The following is a 17,462-nucleotide window of genomic DNA, read 5'->3' on the forward strand; positions in this document are numbered from 1 at the left end:
TTCCCCTTCCCCTTCTTTTTGTATTAAGCATCATTTAACTTCTCACTGTTTGTTTCCACAACTTAGTATCTTTCTAAAGAAAAAGTATCAAAGAAAGTTCACCTTACATCAAATGCATGAGATGAAAGCATCAATTCAGACTCACTGAAAAATATTATCAGTTGAAATGACAGAACTGCCTAGACTGCACCTTATTTTCTATATGTGTAAAGTTAGGATAATAACCTACTCTGAAAATATTCGGAAGTATGTGGTTGAAATGCAACATGTAGGAGTGGGGTACCATAATAAAAAAATGAACAACTCCAGATACACAACAGGATATATTAAAAATGCAAAGGAAGTTTTAAATCATTTATGAAATCAAAGGTACTGCAAAATGAAATATATGATCTTTTTATTTTTCTTATTAATTAGCTAGTTCCTTAGCCATATAGAAGTCAATCTTTACTTCCTAATCAAATATAGCTTCTTCTATGAGTAGTATTATCTGAACACATTAATGTATAACTGAATACAAATTCCTGAAGTTTTATAAGCATTTTAAGTTGATGGTACTATTCCATGTTTTGGAAGACAGACTAATTCCTACTTGTGTCTGCATTCATGCAGAGCATAAACAAAAATGAAATAACAGATACTGCTTTCCATGTATACAATTGTATTTGTTGACCTGAGAGAAACACTAGCCACAAAAAAACACAGACGAGACTGCTAGAAAACTGCACTGAATATAGTCAGTTGCGTGGCTTTTGTCAGGCTATAGTCTAGTTTACTGTTCAGCCAGGCATATTTTCCGTTATTCCATGACTGTTTAAAAAAACACAGTAGCATAATGCAGATCATATAAAAGCAGCCAGAGTAACAGTTATTACTGCAGTAACTTCAGCAATCCCCAAATTAGATTTTTCCTATGCATTTGATTTCAAAAGAAAAAAAATTACATTACTGATTGGGAAACACAGAGGAGAGTTGTGGTAGCAATATAGGTAGGCCGTTTCTTTGTAACACACAGTTCTTGAGTTGCCTACCTGGAGGAAACAGGTTAAACAACAATAAAAATTTTGAAATTCTGGTCATTTCCTAGTCACATTGTCACATCTGCCTTTCTAATTTCTTGTACTCCATCATAAAACATCCCACACTTCAACTGTTTTACTAATTAGAGGATTACACTGTCCACCCTTGTTTTCAGAAAATCCTCTGCAAAAATACCATAAAAAAGCTGTTAAGATTTTATGATATTTGTCATGCACTAAAGATAGCTCTCCTGCTATGTTTGCGTTATTGTGCATCTTTTTCCATCTTCTTTTCCTCAAGTAAAAAGGACTGTCCTAACTTTTAATTGCGCTGTCTTAGTTGATAAGGCAGCAGATCGAACAGCTTTCATGTGTCCCATTTAGCATTCTTCCTCCATACTCCACAAAAGAGCATCCAAAGTATATGTCCCTCTTGCATCACTCTGGGTACATATTAATTACTTTGAAGGATTGGGGGTGGAGATTTCGGGGTATTTTGTGAGGGTTATTTTGTTACTGTTGTGTTTGTCAGATATAGTTTCTCTTAATTTAGCAGTAAATCTCCTGTTGTTCGATTATATATCCTCCTTAACCAGGAAAAACTTACTGTGGATAGCAACCTCACAATAATTTAAAAGAGAAGGAGGTACTAAGAAAAAAAAAATGTAGCTGATGTTATAAAATCTAACTTAATAGGAATGTCCAGTACCTGCTGCAAATCTTCTGCAAAGTATCTTCCCCTCCCCTCCAAAAAAGGAGAGAGTAAGGGGAGAGAAGCTGAAGCAAAGTGGCAGCACTAACCAATATAAAATGAAGCAACTGAAATCAAACTAATGCATACAGTTGGCAATGAAATACATTAAAAGTTTATAAAGTTTATCCAAATGCCTCTCCTAGTTGAAACTAGTATGTGGGTGTACATCATTTACACCAGTGCAACTCTAAAGCAACTTAAAAAGAAAGTTCATAACGTTCTTACTTATGCTCTTTGCATTGTCAGTTACTTAAGTTTCCAACTGGTACAGAAGGCAAGGAGGCATTACTGCTTTCTTAATTTGAGGTAATTTACAATAATACAAGAAACAAAATTTCTCTTACAGCATGTCAGCTACATTTTTACCTACAGAATACAGCTTTCTTCCAATGTCTTGTGGGACTCTTCTTCATGAAAATGTACAGAAAAGGACAAACAGCTTAGTGATTTACATCTTGTTCACCGTCACTGCAGGAAGTTAATATAATTAAACCGCAAGATGTGTTATTTAACTGCTTTAAGACAGAAATCATGTTATATTCCCTGTCTTTCCAGTTTTTCTCATGAGGTTCATTCATACCCGCTCCTAACTGCCATCTCTATGCTGCTGTTATTTTCTGAATCTAGCCAGGGGTCCTGAATAGTTTTGCTCCTTCCAGGACAACTTCCTGATTCTTCAAATAACCTTAACTAATGTGCTGCCATTCCTCTTTCCTCTTAATCTCTCTCATCTACCAAGATACCTCTGCTGTTCTATATAGGCACCACTATTGCCAACTCTTATTAGTAAGTGCCCCCCCCCCCCCCAAAAAAAGGGGGGGGGGGAAAGAAACAATAAGGAAGAGACATCATGATGTCCCCTGGCCTGTAAGTCCACTCATGCATGAGCCTTCATTTCCACTCTTCCTCCCACTCTTCTCAATTCAAATGATGGCACCCAAAACCAAGCCAAAAAGTGCAATTACCCTCGATCAATGACAAAGAAATTTTGGTCCTTGCTTTGTGTGGAGGCATCTGCAAACATGCAGCACAGAGGACTCTGATTTGCCCCATTCACTCCAGCAGTTATGTAAACTTCACCGTTTGCTTTCTTTACTTGATCTCATTTTCAGCACTTCTTTCATGCTATCCCTCCACATTTTATGTCATTCAAATATACCTGGAACCCACCAACCTACACTCTTTTCAACACTTTCTCTACAATACCTTTCAACACCTTATACATAAGCCAATAGTTATTTCACCAAGATCAAAATCTTTTTATCTATGTATTTCTTTTTGAGCAGTAATTCTTCAATCATGAGATGCTTCTGCATTAACTATTTAAAACACACCTGCTCCTAGATAAAGTATGGAAGGTTTCTCACCATTCCCAGGGTATTATACACACTATCCTGTAAAGGAAGTAACTGAACCCTCTTCAATGCATTGCTTCACTAACACTTTCAGAAGGAAATATTTAAGTACTATCTTTTCCCAGTACATTAGACACACTAAATCCTTTCTACTTCACAATCCTTCAAATCCTTTTCATTTTTTCATTAAAAAGGAAGAAAAGAACTTAAACCCTTGCACAAGCTATGAACATGTGCATAGAAAACAGGAGGGAAGGGAAATAATTAACAAGTGAGAATTGCTATCAAGGTCCATCTAACTAAACAGCTTACAGGAAAACCTGCAAGGTTTAAGACTGAGCCACATAAATTAAAGGCAAAATGTTAATGCCTATAGAAGTAGAAGACAAAAAGGCCTATGTAAGTTGTCATTATTAAAATGCCTTAGGCAAACTTTCTTATGGTAATTCAAACTGAAAAGGTTAAAACCTTAAATGGTATTATGTTCAGTCTGTATACTGTGCTTCCATACAATGAAAGAACGTACAACCTGCTCTTGTAGTAACACTAACCGTTGCTATGTGACCCGTTAACACCAAGATTTAAGGGAAAAGCCTAAAGAGAAACATGCCACAAAGTACTTAAGCTTCAGGCAATGCTTAACTTTCTAACAGTCTGAAAATGAGAGCACAAGAACACAGCATTTTCTAAGAAACCCAGCAGTTATACGTGCACTCTAAGCAATAGATGCTACACCAGAGTCAAGATGCTCTCAAAAGACTGAGTTTATGAAATAGTAATTTATCTTTCAGAACTTCAGTTTCACTGAGCTGGAAATGCAGGCTGAGTTGGCAGATTCTTCACAAGCTCTTGGGCTTGTTCTTATCAAAATATTGTTTCTTTCCTCACCCATGAATTGGTATCATTTTCAGTCTGTGTCCTACCTCTATCATATTTGAGTTTAAAATAAATTATGTTACTGAATAGCTAAAATGTAAACAAATATTATATTTACTGGAAATCTTTGTAATGTAAATAAGGTAAAAATATAAATACTTATAAATTAACAACTGACTCATACCACACAAAAGTGAAAGGCAGCATAGAAAGTGTATTCATAATTACTTGAACTGTTGTAACTAGTAAGTTAAATTTAAGACAAGGAGTATTTTACTACTCATTTAGCATTATTACGCTGTAGTTGTTTACAGCTTCAAAGTGTACCACCACACAGGAGACAGTATCAAAGTTCGGCGCAATAGATTTCTTTCTGTACTGTTCCTTATTTCTTTCTTACAGACTGTCTTGTTCACCATTTTTCTTCATCAGATATCAAAAGATCTTTCGATCTTGCAGATATCAGCTTACATCTGGCTGTTTCCTACAAAGAGTGGTAAAAGACTTTCTGCTGTGAAGGCCGTTATTTTTAATATTTTATGTCTCTCACTACACAATCATGAAGTTTAAGCTTCCACTGTATGAATATTGATCTAACAGGGAGCTAGAGGTAAAATAACAGTCCAGTTTTTCTGATGAAATCCATAGGAATTACGCTGTTTTTGTAAACCTTTTTTAATTAAAAAGTACCTCAGCCACTCGTTGAAGGTAGGTATTTTTGGCACAAAGTTTCTTCACCAGAAATGAGATATTCAAAGCAAATTATAATTCTACTATTATGGTTGAGTATGTAATACTGGCAGGATAAAAAGGAGCATGTGCTTCTTAAGTTTTGCAATGCCTATGTTTGATGGTCTTAAAGTTTTCCAAAAAGCAGAGAGACACTTAAGGCTTTCATGAATCTACCCTTAAATCACACAGAATTGAGAGCCTGGCTTTCCAACCTCCACCTTCAAGTGGAATTTCAAAATGAGACTTGCAGAACATTATATGTGAAAGACCACCAAGAATAAACTTTTTAAACGGGTGCTGTACACCCCCAAGAGGGATAGGATTTAGAAGGCAACTTCAGCTATCTTCTTGTATTTAATTCTCAAGCAGGAAACTCCTAGCCTTGAACCTTTTTGTAGCATTTAGGGCCTAGAACTCTTCCTTTTTTTTAATACATGAAGGAGGAGGATGCAATAGTGATGCTTTCTGGAAATAACTGCATGCAGTGCTTCTGTACAGCAACCAATTTACTCTTCCAGAGAAACTAAATATTGCCATGTCACTATGCAAATCTAAGAGAAAAGTTCAAAAGTGCTTAAACGTAAGGCAGAAATCAGCTTTCTAAAACACTGTAGAGGACAGTACGGGAATAAGTATCTTCTATGAAAACTCACCGATTATCTGCAATCGGTAAAAGCCAATGCAAGGAGAGCAAGCAGTCCTCAGAAAAAGGATTTTTCCATCCCATTTGTATAACTTTTACCACCTTGCATTGAAAATAATCTCTCTACAGTCCTTGGAGCAGCAATCAAATCTAATTCTCCTTCCAATTCTTTAGGGAGAAGAGTGGCACATTCTTCCGTTTCCTCTAGTTTAATGAGGCATGGTAGTACAATTTCAAGAGAAACTTTGTCCAAATTCACAATTTTCCTTCAACTGTCTCTTGGAAAGCTGAAATAAAGTAGAATCCTCCCTTGCTAGAACCTTGCTTGCACTTTCTCTGGCAGGCTCTAGGTGACAAAATCTTGAACAACTCATGGAAACGCATCAGTCGCCTGATGTCAACAAAAAGGCACCTACCAGACACAAGGCTTCTCGCCTCTGAGCTTGCTTTTCACTGGAAATGGTTATGACTACTATTACAAGCAGAATTCAATCTTGCACCAGGTCAAGCTCCTCTGGGCTACACCTAGCTTCTCAATTCTGGTCAAGCATAAGTGAAAGAAGTAGGAATAGACAAAATTCTGGGAAAGTACAGGTACAGAATGTTAAATATTTACACATCTAAAATGTTGCTAATAAAATTTCCCTCTGGCTAGAGGAAATCTAATTTAGCTATGGGAGTTTTTTATGTCATGTTCTTAGGTGTAACCTCTGATGAAATACTAACAAGTTGGAATTATTTAGCTTAAAGAAGAGACAAAAAAGAATATAACAGTATTCAAATGCCTAAAAGGCTGTCCTAAAGAGGAAAGAAATAATCTGTTCTCCATGTTCCTGGAGAACACTGTAAGTAGTAACAAGCCTAGGTTACAGCAAGAAAAATTCGAGTTGTATGGAAATTTTTCTGACAATAAGGGTTGTGAACTGTAACAGCAGATAACCAAGCATTTCTCAAAAACAGACTTACTTGCTTCTATCTGTGGCAAGGAGATGGACTTGATAACTTTCTGAGGTCTGCTACAACACCTTCTCTCTAGGTAGAGATAAGTCACTCACATATTCAAATTTTACATGTGGTAAATGAATAAACATGCTGTGAAGTTTAATACCTTTTTTTCTTTAAAGGGTCTTGTAAATGCATTTATTTTGCATTCAGATCTTTCTTCCCATGAAACAGGATATAGTTAGTCCTTGGCTTTACTTCTACCATTTACAGCTCTATGAAATGAGAGTGTGTGACAAGATCCACGTTCTGTATCCCCTTCTAACTGCTCCAAATCTACAGCTATCAAAATTGTACTAGAGCTGCAGAGGGAAGGGCTGTGTAGCAGTCCTTTCCAGAAGGAAGCAGGAGACTGGACAGAAAGATGCAGATTACTTCCACACAGTCTGAGACTTGGGTGTGAAAAGTCAAGGTATGTCTTTTCTAGAAAAGATTAATACTGAATTACTAATGTCTTACAGAATAAATTGGTAGAAAGCCCAGCAGTTTTCCAGTTTGCAGTAGTCTGAGCTCAGGTATCTGTAATTTTCTCCAATGCATTACCCTCAGCATATCTTCCAATTCAACCCCTCATAAGCTCATGGTAAAAAGGGTCTTTTACTAAATGTATTTCATAAAAAGAAAGGAAGCAAAGAAAAAAAGGAAAATAAAGACAGATGTATAGCCTGAATACCACATGCTGCCACCTCAACTCGAGTAAAGTTAATATTACTATTTTCACAGCTGTCACAGATTTTTGGGTGCCTATAAAACTATCAGAAATTATGTCCTTTTCATGCTTCTGCCAGGTGCTAACAGCAGCAGAGGCACGCTCTATGGTTAATTCACTAGTGAGGACAACTTGAAGTTTGTAGGGTAAAGTATCAAAGACTAACCCCTCCTGCTTTCATGAAAGCCGAGAAACTCTAGTCTCTTGCCTCAGCCATTAAAGTGGAGGTGAATCTTCCTATTAGCTAATGACAGTACGAAAGTAAATGGTAAATAAATAAATAAAAAGAAAATAAAAATAGAAATGAAAGCAACTGCAGAGGAACTGGCCATTCCCTTTCCAGATATACTCCAACAAACACTACGCAGTTAACAGCAAGCTACTCCTAACACTGAAAAGCTCAGTAATCAACTGCTCAATAAAGTCTACACAATCCACAATAATTTTAATTATACTACTTACTTCAAAGAACATACAAGGAGTTCAAGAAAGAACAGCTTCTTCACACTTCATCTGATTAGTTATCATATACAACCAATTTTCTAAATCCTTTCTGTCATTTATGCTTAATACATGGCAAGGAAAAAGGGCATTTCAGTACTGCAGATTTAAAGTCCCTGGACAACTATCACAGAACATTTGCTGAACAAACTTGTGTTTTTCTATACTGTCAAACAAGCAAACTGGAACTTGAAATAAAACTTTTTCCCCTTATCATTTACACAAAGGTAAAATCTCACCCAAACATCTGCAATTTGCAACTTTCTGATGATACACCAGCCCTAGGGGGAAGGAAGGAAGGAGGAAGAAGAAAAAAAATTAACTAGCATGGAAAGCCTGTACAGCAAGGGTGGGGGGATAAAATGCCTGTTAGCATGGATTCACAATCCCAGGTTTTTTACTCAGAGTTCTGCTGTTCATAAGAAAATTTCAATTATATTGCCAACCATGAAACATCAGAGGCTCAATCCTGTGAAATTTTATATACTAACTGCAAAATTCTCCCCCAAAAAGTAAAAATAACTTTATAAACATAGCATCTATTGGCACAAAACTTCTTGTACTTTCATGGTGTCCAAACCAATGACTCAAAGAAGGCTTTCAACTCTAATCAGTATAAACACCTGCTTCATACTTGCAGTCAGCATAAACCTTAGGTGACCTCACACATTTTACAATCAAGTCTACAGATTGTTGTATACTCTACACAACTACAAAACTGCTTTGCTTTCTATTACTTAACATTATTGGTCATGTTCTATTAGAACGCACATTTCTTGTGTACTCAAATGCATAGTAACTATACCAGAGCTACTAAGCAGACAGCTTTGCAGAGCACTAGTGTGTGTTCATGCAACATGGAAGGAAGCTGCAATCTCCAATGTTTCTTTATTGTCATTATTTTAAAGTTTTGGTGTGGATGCATCTTTTCACTTAGGCACCCTTTTTAGCTAGCTGCCTGGGGTTTTTCTTTTTAAAAATGAGTAGCTCAGATCAGGAGCTAAAAATAGAGGGGAAAAGAAAAGCTGGGCTTATCCAGAAATCTTAAAAAGAAGCCATGATACCAGGTTTACCCCTGGCCTGCATTGAAGAAGAAATAAATATTTGTGTCTTTCCTGAAAAAGGACAATTCCGTTCTGTGGCAAGGCTTCTGCTATATTGATTTTTGGTAATGAAGATGTAACATCAATTCAAGAAAACGTCTACTAAGTTCTTACACAATCACAAATGTGTTCAGCAGCTTTTTTCTTTTTTTGCGCTTTTTCCTTGGGTGGAGCTACTGATCATACTGATGAGGCATTACTTGCAGATTCCTTTTTGCCAGTATAAATCTTAGAACAGGCCACCATACATTAAAATAACTGTATAGGTATATTCTATTACTAAAGTTTTGGGTCACTACACAAGCAAAAAAGCACTTGAACGTAACTGACCCCAAATACAGATTGTGAGAAACAAGTATGTGCGAAATCTCATGAGATTTTAAATTTATTGCAAAGACATCCAGAAGAAAACATGATACAAAACTCAAATTTTGTACTAGACCAACGCATACTAAGAGTGAGTTTAGTACAACCTTAACCACACTCTGTTATTTAGGAGACAGCTGTTCTAAATTCTCTGAAACTGACTCAAACTCTGGCAGCGGATGTCTTTCAAACTCAGAGCTATAGCTGCAAAAGAAATCAACCATGCAATGAAAACTAGTTCTACACTTCTAATGCAGTCCACTCTCCAGCCTGTGAATTAATCAAGCTCTGCCCTCCTCCACTAATCCTAATTGTAGCACAACACATGGGAGAAGTGTGTCTTCCCCCACTCCCTACTGTCTTAAGCAAAAGTTATCTCCTTTTTCTGTAAAGCATAAACAGAAGTCGTAAAGGTGAATGTCTTATTACAGCTTAGTTTACATGAATTTCTGTATTATCCATGGTTTTGCTTTATCAGAATTCCTCTTCTTCCTTGCATAATTGGTATCTACCTGTATTTGTACCAGTCACTAGAAGTATAAACATGCTGCGACAAAACTGAAAACAACTCCCATCCACAACACTGAAGGTGATATGGCAGAAATTGGGTTATTCTGGTTCTGCTTTTTCTATCTAAATAGATAAGAATAACACAGTAGATTTTTGTTAATTAAATTCATTTCAGTGTAGCACATTTCTCTGTACTTCTGGAATCAGAAATATTCTTTGCTGCTTCTTTTGTACTTTCTGTTTTGCTTTTACTTAAAGCTCAGACTTGAGCTTCAGAATTCTCCCTTATGATTAAGACTGCTCTCTGCTTCAGAACTGCATGTCTGGAAAAAAGCACATCAGAAGTGCTGCCATGAGTAGCAACTCCTTTTCTCTGCTGTCAGTACAGCAACAAATGCTTGCTAAATACATTTGTATGTAACAGCCCATCCAGCTCCTCAAATCTATAGAATCTATAGACCTGTCCCTAAAATGATTAAGGCAGTTTAATATTATAAATACATGAGAAATTTTTGAAGAGAAGGCATTCAAATAGGAGGAGAAAAGTCTTAACTCTCTGGATAATTATTTGCTTATGTATCACTATGAACACCAAGACTCTGAAAAACCTGAAGAACATCCTCTTCATAAAAAGATACACTGCTTTGACCAATGAACGTGACACTCCTCATAAACTAGCACATTACAAGGTATCTAAAAGTTTCTTTCTTACTATTTCTAGGACAATTGGCACAAAAATAGAATAGAGTAATCTTGTTTAGTACTTATAAAGAGAAGTCTTTCCATTTTAGGCCATGAATATGTAGCTCAGCCTGGAGCAGCCGTGCAAAGCAGAGCAAGAATTTGTGACAGCGTCTTTAAAGAAAGACACTCATCTATTGAACAAAGAAATTTAAAATAAGGTAACATGAATGGAGCATTGAGAGGAGAATTCTATGCCGTTTCAGTGTCTTTACAAAATATGAAAGACAATCAACTGACTGTTATGTCTTCCTAGAACTCATTTCACATTACAACAGCTTGCATTTAACAGAATGTATATATAAATACACCAGACTAGAATACTATAGGGCTTAGTGATGAGTCTTACGAAACAAGAAAAACACTTCGGTTGTATTTTTGATAAATATTTTTTCTATGCTTCATTTTTTAACAAAATTACATTAACAAATGATTAAGGTATTTGGGGGCGGGGGTAGTTAAGCTCCTCATATCTGTAGAACAGCGACTGTATCATACAGGCAGCAGAACAAGCTCATGGTACTGCTGTCAACAGCCATCTCCTGATACACACAGTGCTGAAAACCTATATTCCCAGTACAGTGCCTTGTCTCTAGCACCTCATCTTCCTTAAACCTGAAACATGAGGATGAAGGCTAGCTACAACAGCTGCTTTCAAAAACAGATCAGGGTAGGTGGGCAGCAAGGGAATCACAGGATTCACCTTAGAAAACTGTCAAATTCTCCTTGACTGAAGCTGTTGAACTAAAGTCTAAGTATTTTCAGTGTAACAGTAGAAGCTCACAATCACTGCTGCAAAATCTGAGTACAGAAAGACTAATGCCAAATGTTTTGACACCTGTTATTTTTCCAGTAAAAACCCATGAACCTTGTACAAGAAACTAAATACTACAAGAGCCAATCATTAATATATTCATAAAAATAATCTCATCTAGAAAGCTGATTTACAGTCATCTTCTATATGTCTGTAGTGCATTTCATCTGAAGCCATACACCTTACTCCTGTTCTTTGGAACAAGGCAATCATGTTTACAGCAGAGCCAGAATTCAAGCTCTTAGAGAGAACTTGGCCATAATAATTAGTAAGATTTCTTTGTAACAGACTTTTAAACATAAATGGGCTTTTATTCATTAGATTAATCCTCTTCCATGCTTTTAAAAGTCTGCCTAAAGCTAGATAGCTAGTCTGGTATTCTATTTATAGACAATTTCACCCTGTTTTCAGTCATTAGAAGTTGACAGGGCTTAAGACATCTCAAATTAGGTCCTTAATAGCTGCTAGAAGTTGCGTCTTCATTTAACAACAAACAAACAAAAAAAATCCAGGATTAGTCTTGGTTTAGTCTATTTGTGGTGTTTTAAAGACACTATATTGAGAACAATGGTAGACTTGCATCCTGTTTGTTCACCAGGCAAGAACAAAACAGTCATCAGAACTGTAAGGTTCTTTTACACCCCCTTGTCAATACGACCAAGCACTACAGTTCAATCTCAGTGCTTGTTTACCAAGCCTCTACCTTGGTAGTCAGAAGAGGAAAAAAAGAAAAACTGACAGGACTTTTTATACCACAGACATAGTCCATTAAACCTTCAGGCACCACAAAAAGTTAAGGTACTGTGCAACAGAGAACCTTGGTTTAACTAACACCCAAGCAAAACTTCATATTAGCAACACAATCAGTTGAAGCTCTATTGCTAAAGACAAGCCTTGTGCTTTCTGAATCTTCCTTCACTGTGACACAGAAGAATAAGCTTCTGACAGATGAGCACTTATGAATGCTGTGCTCAGGAAGGCAGATTCTGCTAAGTGACCTTTGTATATACACTCTTACACACATACTCAGTATCATTGGGGGGGGGGGGAAGAGAGGAGGAGGAGGAAAAATAGCCCTCTTCATAAACCTCTGATTCACTGAATACTTCAGAGTGCCCATAAATAGTGGATTTTTAGTATTTTTATATTTTTAAGTACATTATTAGCATAATCTATACATATTTGCAAGAAGCAACATAAGGGGTTAATGAAGAGTTACTTTACCACATATTTTTGGACAAGCATAAAACTGATGTGCTGGATCAGACCCAGAGAACCATTAGTCCAGTTTCCTGTTTGATAGAAACCAGTATTGGACGCTTTTGTGAGGGTCCCGAAAGGTCCATTTCAGGTCTCTGAAGGAAAACTGCCCTACTTCTATCACAGCTGAAGGCCACTGACTAGATACCTTCCACTCTGAAGTCTGTTACTTTAAACTCTTTCCAAAATGCAGGTACAACTGAGGATATTACTACATGGATATAAAAAAATTCACTATTAGTATTAAATTGTTTTAAAAAGTAAATATTTATTTATGTCAGCTGTGAGGACAGTGTTAGGTTTTTCCATGGTTGGTCTACAAGCTCAGAGAGCGATCCATAGAGATAACAAGCCATGATTCTGTAAGACAAGCATATTTTAAACTGTGTGTATTGTAGACTCTTTGGAAGGAAGAGCCTAAATAGAAGCCAGCCTTTTTTGTTTGGGTTTTATTTTGGTTAGGTTTATTTTTTACCTTTTAAATGCTTCAGCCGGGTTCCTCTCACATTCCCCAGGTTGCAAGAGACTTTGAATAGCAGGATCTCTTAGTTTGTCCTCATATCCCTGGATCAGTCCACTGCGGCAGATTTGTGTAACTAAACCTCTAATAAACCCTCCAACACACAGCGTGTCAGAGTCTTGGGCCCTGCAGAAATGGAAGGCTAGAGCTTGACGATGTAAGCCTCTTTGTAGGTTTGCAGGCGAGCTTGGCCACAGTAACTCAGTACAGAGGGCTGTCTTCCCACTACCAGGCCCTCCTACCAACAATACACCCCAGGCAGCTCCTTTCCCAGAGACACCACCAGTATTATTCCCAGAATTTGCTACAAGAGATGGTTTGTTGGCAGCACTACTGCTGCAGTTAGCTTTCTCCTGGAGGCAGTGCTGAAGCTTGTGGAAAACCCACTCCCTACAGTAAAACTGCTTTCCTTGCAGCAAGCTGGTTTGAGCCATTTTATAAAGCTTCTTCTCTTGGATTTGTCATAAGTAGCAATGCACCTTCAACATCCTGAAGAATAGAAATACAGATTCATCTTGCACAGAAAGTCTTCTGCACAGAACTTGCCAAAGAGTAAGGTAATGTTAACCTTTCTCATAAAACTTATCAGCCTTTTCGCAGGGTGGGCGTCACTCCATTTGGATGCTTTATTATGATTAGCATTACACATCACAGTTCAGCTGACATCATGAAGCAGTGTCTGATACCAACGCTCAATAATACTTCTCACACAGCTCAAAAGTTCATACAGCTCCATAACTACATCCGTAGCTTATGCAGTTGTGTGTGTTCCCAGTATACAGGGGAGACAGTACATCTGGAAAAACTGAGGGAAAGCCAACTTTTTTCAGTGTACACTAAATGCCTTTCAACTATAGGCATTAATCTCTCTGGATATAAATCCAGAAAAAGCTGTCCACAATAAAGTGTTCCTTCTGAGAATTTTATAGAGAAAGTGATTTTTCTTCAGGAGAATTATATATGTATCACAAACGTGGATATGTACCACTTACTAAGAAATGGTCAATTTCAACAGTGTGCTTTGCAGATTTCATTCATCTGGGCAAGTGCCCAGGAAGTGCTTCAGATTATGGTTTCTTAAGTGGTATAGATGACAGGGAAAAAAAAATGTTTACAACTTCTTATTTCAATACATTCATAACCATCTTCTTCAGGAACCTGGATTCTTACTGAACCTGTTCTCAGGTATCTTAATCGCAAGATGTCAGAAGAGACAACATCTTCCCCTAGAGCTCTGAAATAAAGAAGACAGCACTTTTAACCCTACATGCAAGTCATAGTTCAGTCATTTGCTAATGTAGACAACAAAGAATAAAGTCAAGGGCTCTTATTCATTAATTTGGTTTCATACTATAGAGAAAAGTAATCTTAAACATTTTTTAAGAGTTCTGGTATAAGCTACCATTAGCCACATATTAAAAACATAACAAAAAACAATAAACAGATATGAAAGTGGCCTCAAAACCACAGAGGGTACAAGCCTTGCATTCTCCCTAGACAAGAACTGAATATATCCCATTATCTTAGAGATATTCCCTCGAACAAATCTCTCTTCACTCAATTTTTCTACTGCTAGCTTCATTTTTTTGGAAGTTTATTTTACATGCGAGGGCTGCCTACAGCTCTTTGCACACTTCTTTGTTCACGACTCGTATGCATTAGGACACACAGCAGACTCGAGAGTTTAAGACACCCACCCAGCTGCCGACACCTCACGCACTGCCGGTGTGCTTGTCACCCGCTGAGTTCCGTTTCGACACCTCCTCCCCCAAAACAAAACCCTTTATCCTGGGCTTCGCTTTAATCCCCTACTACAGTTTCTTTCAGCCGAGACACACACACACACGGCTCAAAAGTGACTTCAGCAAGAGTCTCACAGCCCGATCGTCACCGCGAGCAGCTGGGAAGCTCCCCCCCCCCCCCCCCAGCCCTTCATCTACCCCTTATATCCACGGCGCTGAGCACACACGCCCTGTCCCTCGCTCCCCTCCCCCAGCGCGCACACACCCGGCTCCACACAAAGATCCCGGCCCCGGCACCCCCGCCCCGGGCGAGGCGGCCGGGCCCCGCGGCGCTGCACCCCGCTGCTAGTCCGGCGCCCCCCACCCGCCGCCCGGGTGTCACTCCGCTGCCCACCTCAGGCGGCGCGCGGGGCGGCAGGTACAGCCCGCCCCGCCCGCGCCGCAACGGCCGCGCGCCGCCAACTGCCCCAACGGCCGCCAACTGCCCCAACGGCCGCCCGCTCGCGCCGCCCCCCACCCCGCCGCGGCAGCTGGGCGAGGGGCCTCCCCGCCGCTGCTCGCTCACCTCCGCCGTCGGCCCGGCGGCAGCTGCTGCTGCTGCTCCGGGCTCTCCCCGTCGCGGCAGCGGCAGCCGCCGGCGCGCCCCTCCTCTTCCTCTCGGCCCCCGGGCTCCCGCCCCCTCCCGCCCGGGCGCCGCCGCCGCCGCCCCGGGCGCCGCCGTGCCAGGCCCGCGGACACCCTGGGGTCCGCGACCACCTCAGCCCGCTCGCTACTCTCCTCGGCTCCTCCTTGACCCGCTCCGCCCGGCCCGGCCCCGCCCCCGCCGACGCTCCGCCCCTCCCAGCGCGTGCGACCGTTGGGGGGGCGGGGCGGGGCGAGGCGCGGATGCCGCCAGCATCTGGCGGGGGAAGTAGTCCCGGGCGGAGGGACATGGCGCGCGCCGCCCGCCGCCCTCTGCCGCCCCCTGCCCGTCGCCGCGCCGCCGGGGCTTGGCCCCCCCCACCGCCGCCGCTCGGTGAAGGGAAGCTGGACCCCCCCCACCCCCCTCCGCGGCGAGGAGCGGGTCCCGCTGCCGCCGTGGAGGCTTCGCGCCCCAGCGCTGCGCGGGCGCCTCCCAGCGGCCCCCGAGAGTTCCCCCCCCCCCCCCCCCGCCAGTGACCGTTGAGATCCGTTAGGGGATAGTGGGCTGCGGAGCCCCCGCTCCTCGCTGCGCGGCGGGAACGGCGCAGTAGGTCTCTCCAACGTCAGGCTCAGCGCCGTCTTGTTTTTAAGCAAGCGTAGTCCGGAGAGCCTTTTGTTCCCCCCTGCCACTCCGTTGCCTTTTCTCATTTTACACCGAGTTGGCCCACTTCAGCTAAAATTTCATCACGCTGACTGGGAAAGTGCAGCTGCACAAAATACTTACCGTGATTTGGGGCTTTTATTTTTTTTCCTCCTCTCTCCTTCCTTCTCATGATTCACACAAGTGAAAGTCGTTTTTCCAAGCCTGCCGCTGTTGCAAGGGCTTACAGAGCCACGCCAAAGTAAAAAAGTTAGAAGAAAAGCCTGCTGGCCCACACCCTCTTGTTACACCAGGTTTATGCAACGATCTTCAAGCTTTTCCTATCTGTGGATCCCTACAAACTGTCCGTTGGAAACATGGACTGTAATATGGATGAAAAAATGTGTTGAAGTTGCTTCTAGTGACCCTTTAGCAGGCCCCTGAGAAGCAGTGCATGCAGGGGGAAGGCAAGCCAGAACTCTCCCTTATTTTGGCTGTACGATAGCAAGGAAGCAAAAAATTGTCATTAAAATCTGATGTTGCGGAGCTGACTGTGTTATTTATGAGAAGGCACTTTCCCATTGACTTTTCGATCAAGATCTGTACAATTGCTAAATACTGCTTTCGTTTTAGCACAGCTCTGTATGGTTTCATATACCAGGCAATCAAGGTATTGTGGAATAAGCATTGAATATACCCCTAAGATGCAAGCTACTGATTTGATGCCTTTCAAGGAGTGTCCCATGATTCTTTGTAGGAGCAGAATGAAAAATTAAATAAATTCAGTTGGTATACTGAAGAGCTTAGAAAAACAAGCCTGCCTACTTCTGAAAACCAGTAGAACAAGTTTGAAGAACCTTTGGAAGTAGTGAATTACAAATTTGCAAAGCAATTGGGAGTGAGGGAAAAACAGAAATTACATTTGTAGTGAGAATTTTTTTTTTCTTAAGCTTCCTTATTTAGTTGATTTTTTTAATCATATACTTTAGGCAAATAGTATCAGGCTTCTCTAGGCTTTTTTTCTTTCCCAGCTGCATCTTCCTTCCATTCAGAAATACTGTGGAAACTTAGACTTCCAAAATTGATGCTAATACAACTTCCAAGAGACTTGGAATTGAAAGCTCTTTCTCTTTTTTACTTTTTTTTTCTTTCTTTCTTTTAACAGCAAAGGGATAGATATATTTGGAGTGACGGGATTACAGGTTTGGTCAGCTGAGTTAGCTAGAGACAAAACAGAGGGTGTTTCCAGAAGAAAAGAGAAGAAATTGGACAATGGTGAGACCTGGAGGAAAGCTGAGCTTCCTCTTGTCTGAAGACCGCGACACAAACAAAAATCGAATTTACACGAGAAGTTGCTGTCGGATACCACAACATTCAGTTTGAACAAACAATAGCGGGAAGAATAATAGCATGGTTTGCTAAAATGGGAGATTATTAAGTGTAATCAAGGGTTGAGTTATGGACAGTAACTGTAAAATACTGATCTTTCCAGACTAATACATAAATTTTACAACTGAATAGATTACAATAATGTGATGTTAGCGTGGGACCAAG

General features: G+C 40.2%; 1 protein-coding gene across 1 annotated transcript in view; it reads right to left on the reverse strand.

Annotated features, from left to right (window-relative positions):
- Positions 1 to 15,486, reverse strand: part of ANKRD50 (ankyrin repeat domain containing 50) — a 41,337-nt gene extending 25,851 nt beyond the window's left edge. The window contains exons 1-2 of the mRNA XM_026122455.2: positions 15,213 to 15,486; positions 12,861 to 14,139 (exon numbers count right to left, since the gene is read on the reverse strand). Coding sequence (XP_025978240.2) covers positions 12,861 to 13,339 — 479 coding nt within the window. The 5' untranslated portion in view covers positions 13,340 to 14,139; positions 15,213 to 15,486. The remainder of the gene's footprint in view (positions 1 to 12,860; positions 14,140 to 15,212) is intronic.
- Positions 15,487 to 17,462: the final 1,976 nt, after the last annotated feature.

This window comes from Dromaius novaehollandiae, chromosome 4 (assembly GCF_036370855.1).
Source record: "Dromaius novaehollandiae isolate bDroNov1 chromosome 4, bDroNov1.hap1, whole genome shotgun sequence".
In the NCBI taxonomy this organism is placed as follows: domain Eukaryota; kingdom Metazoa; phylum Chordata; class Aves; order Casuariiformes; family Dromaiidae; genus Dromaius; species Dromaius novaehollandiae.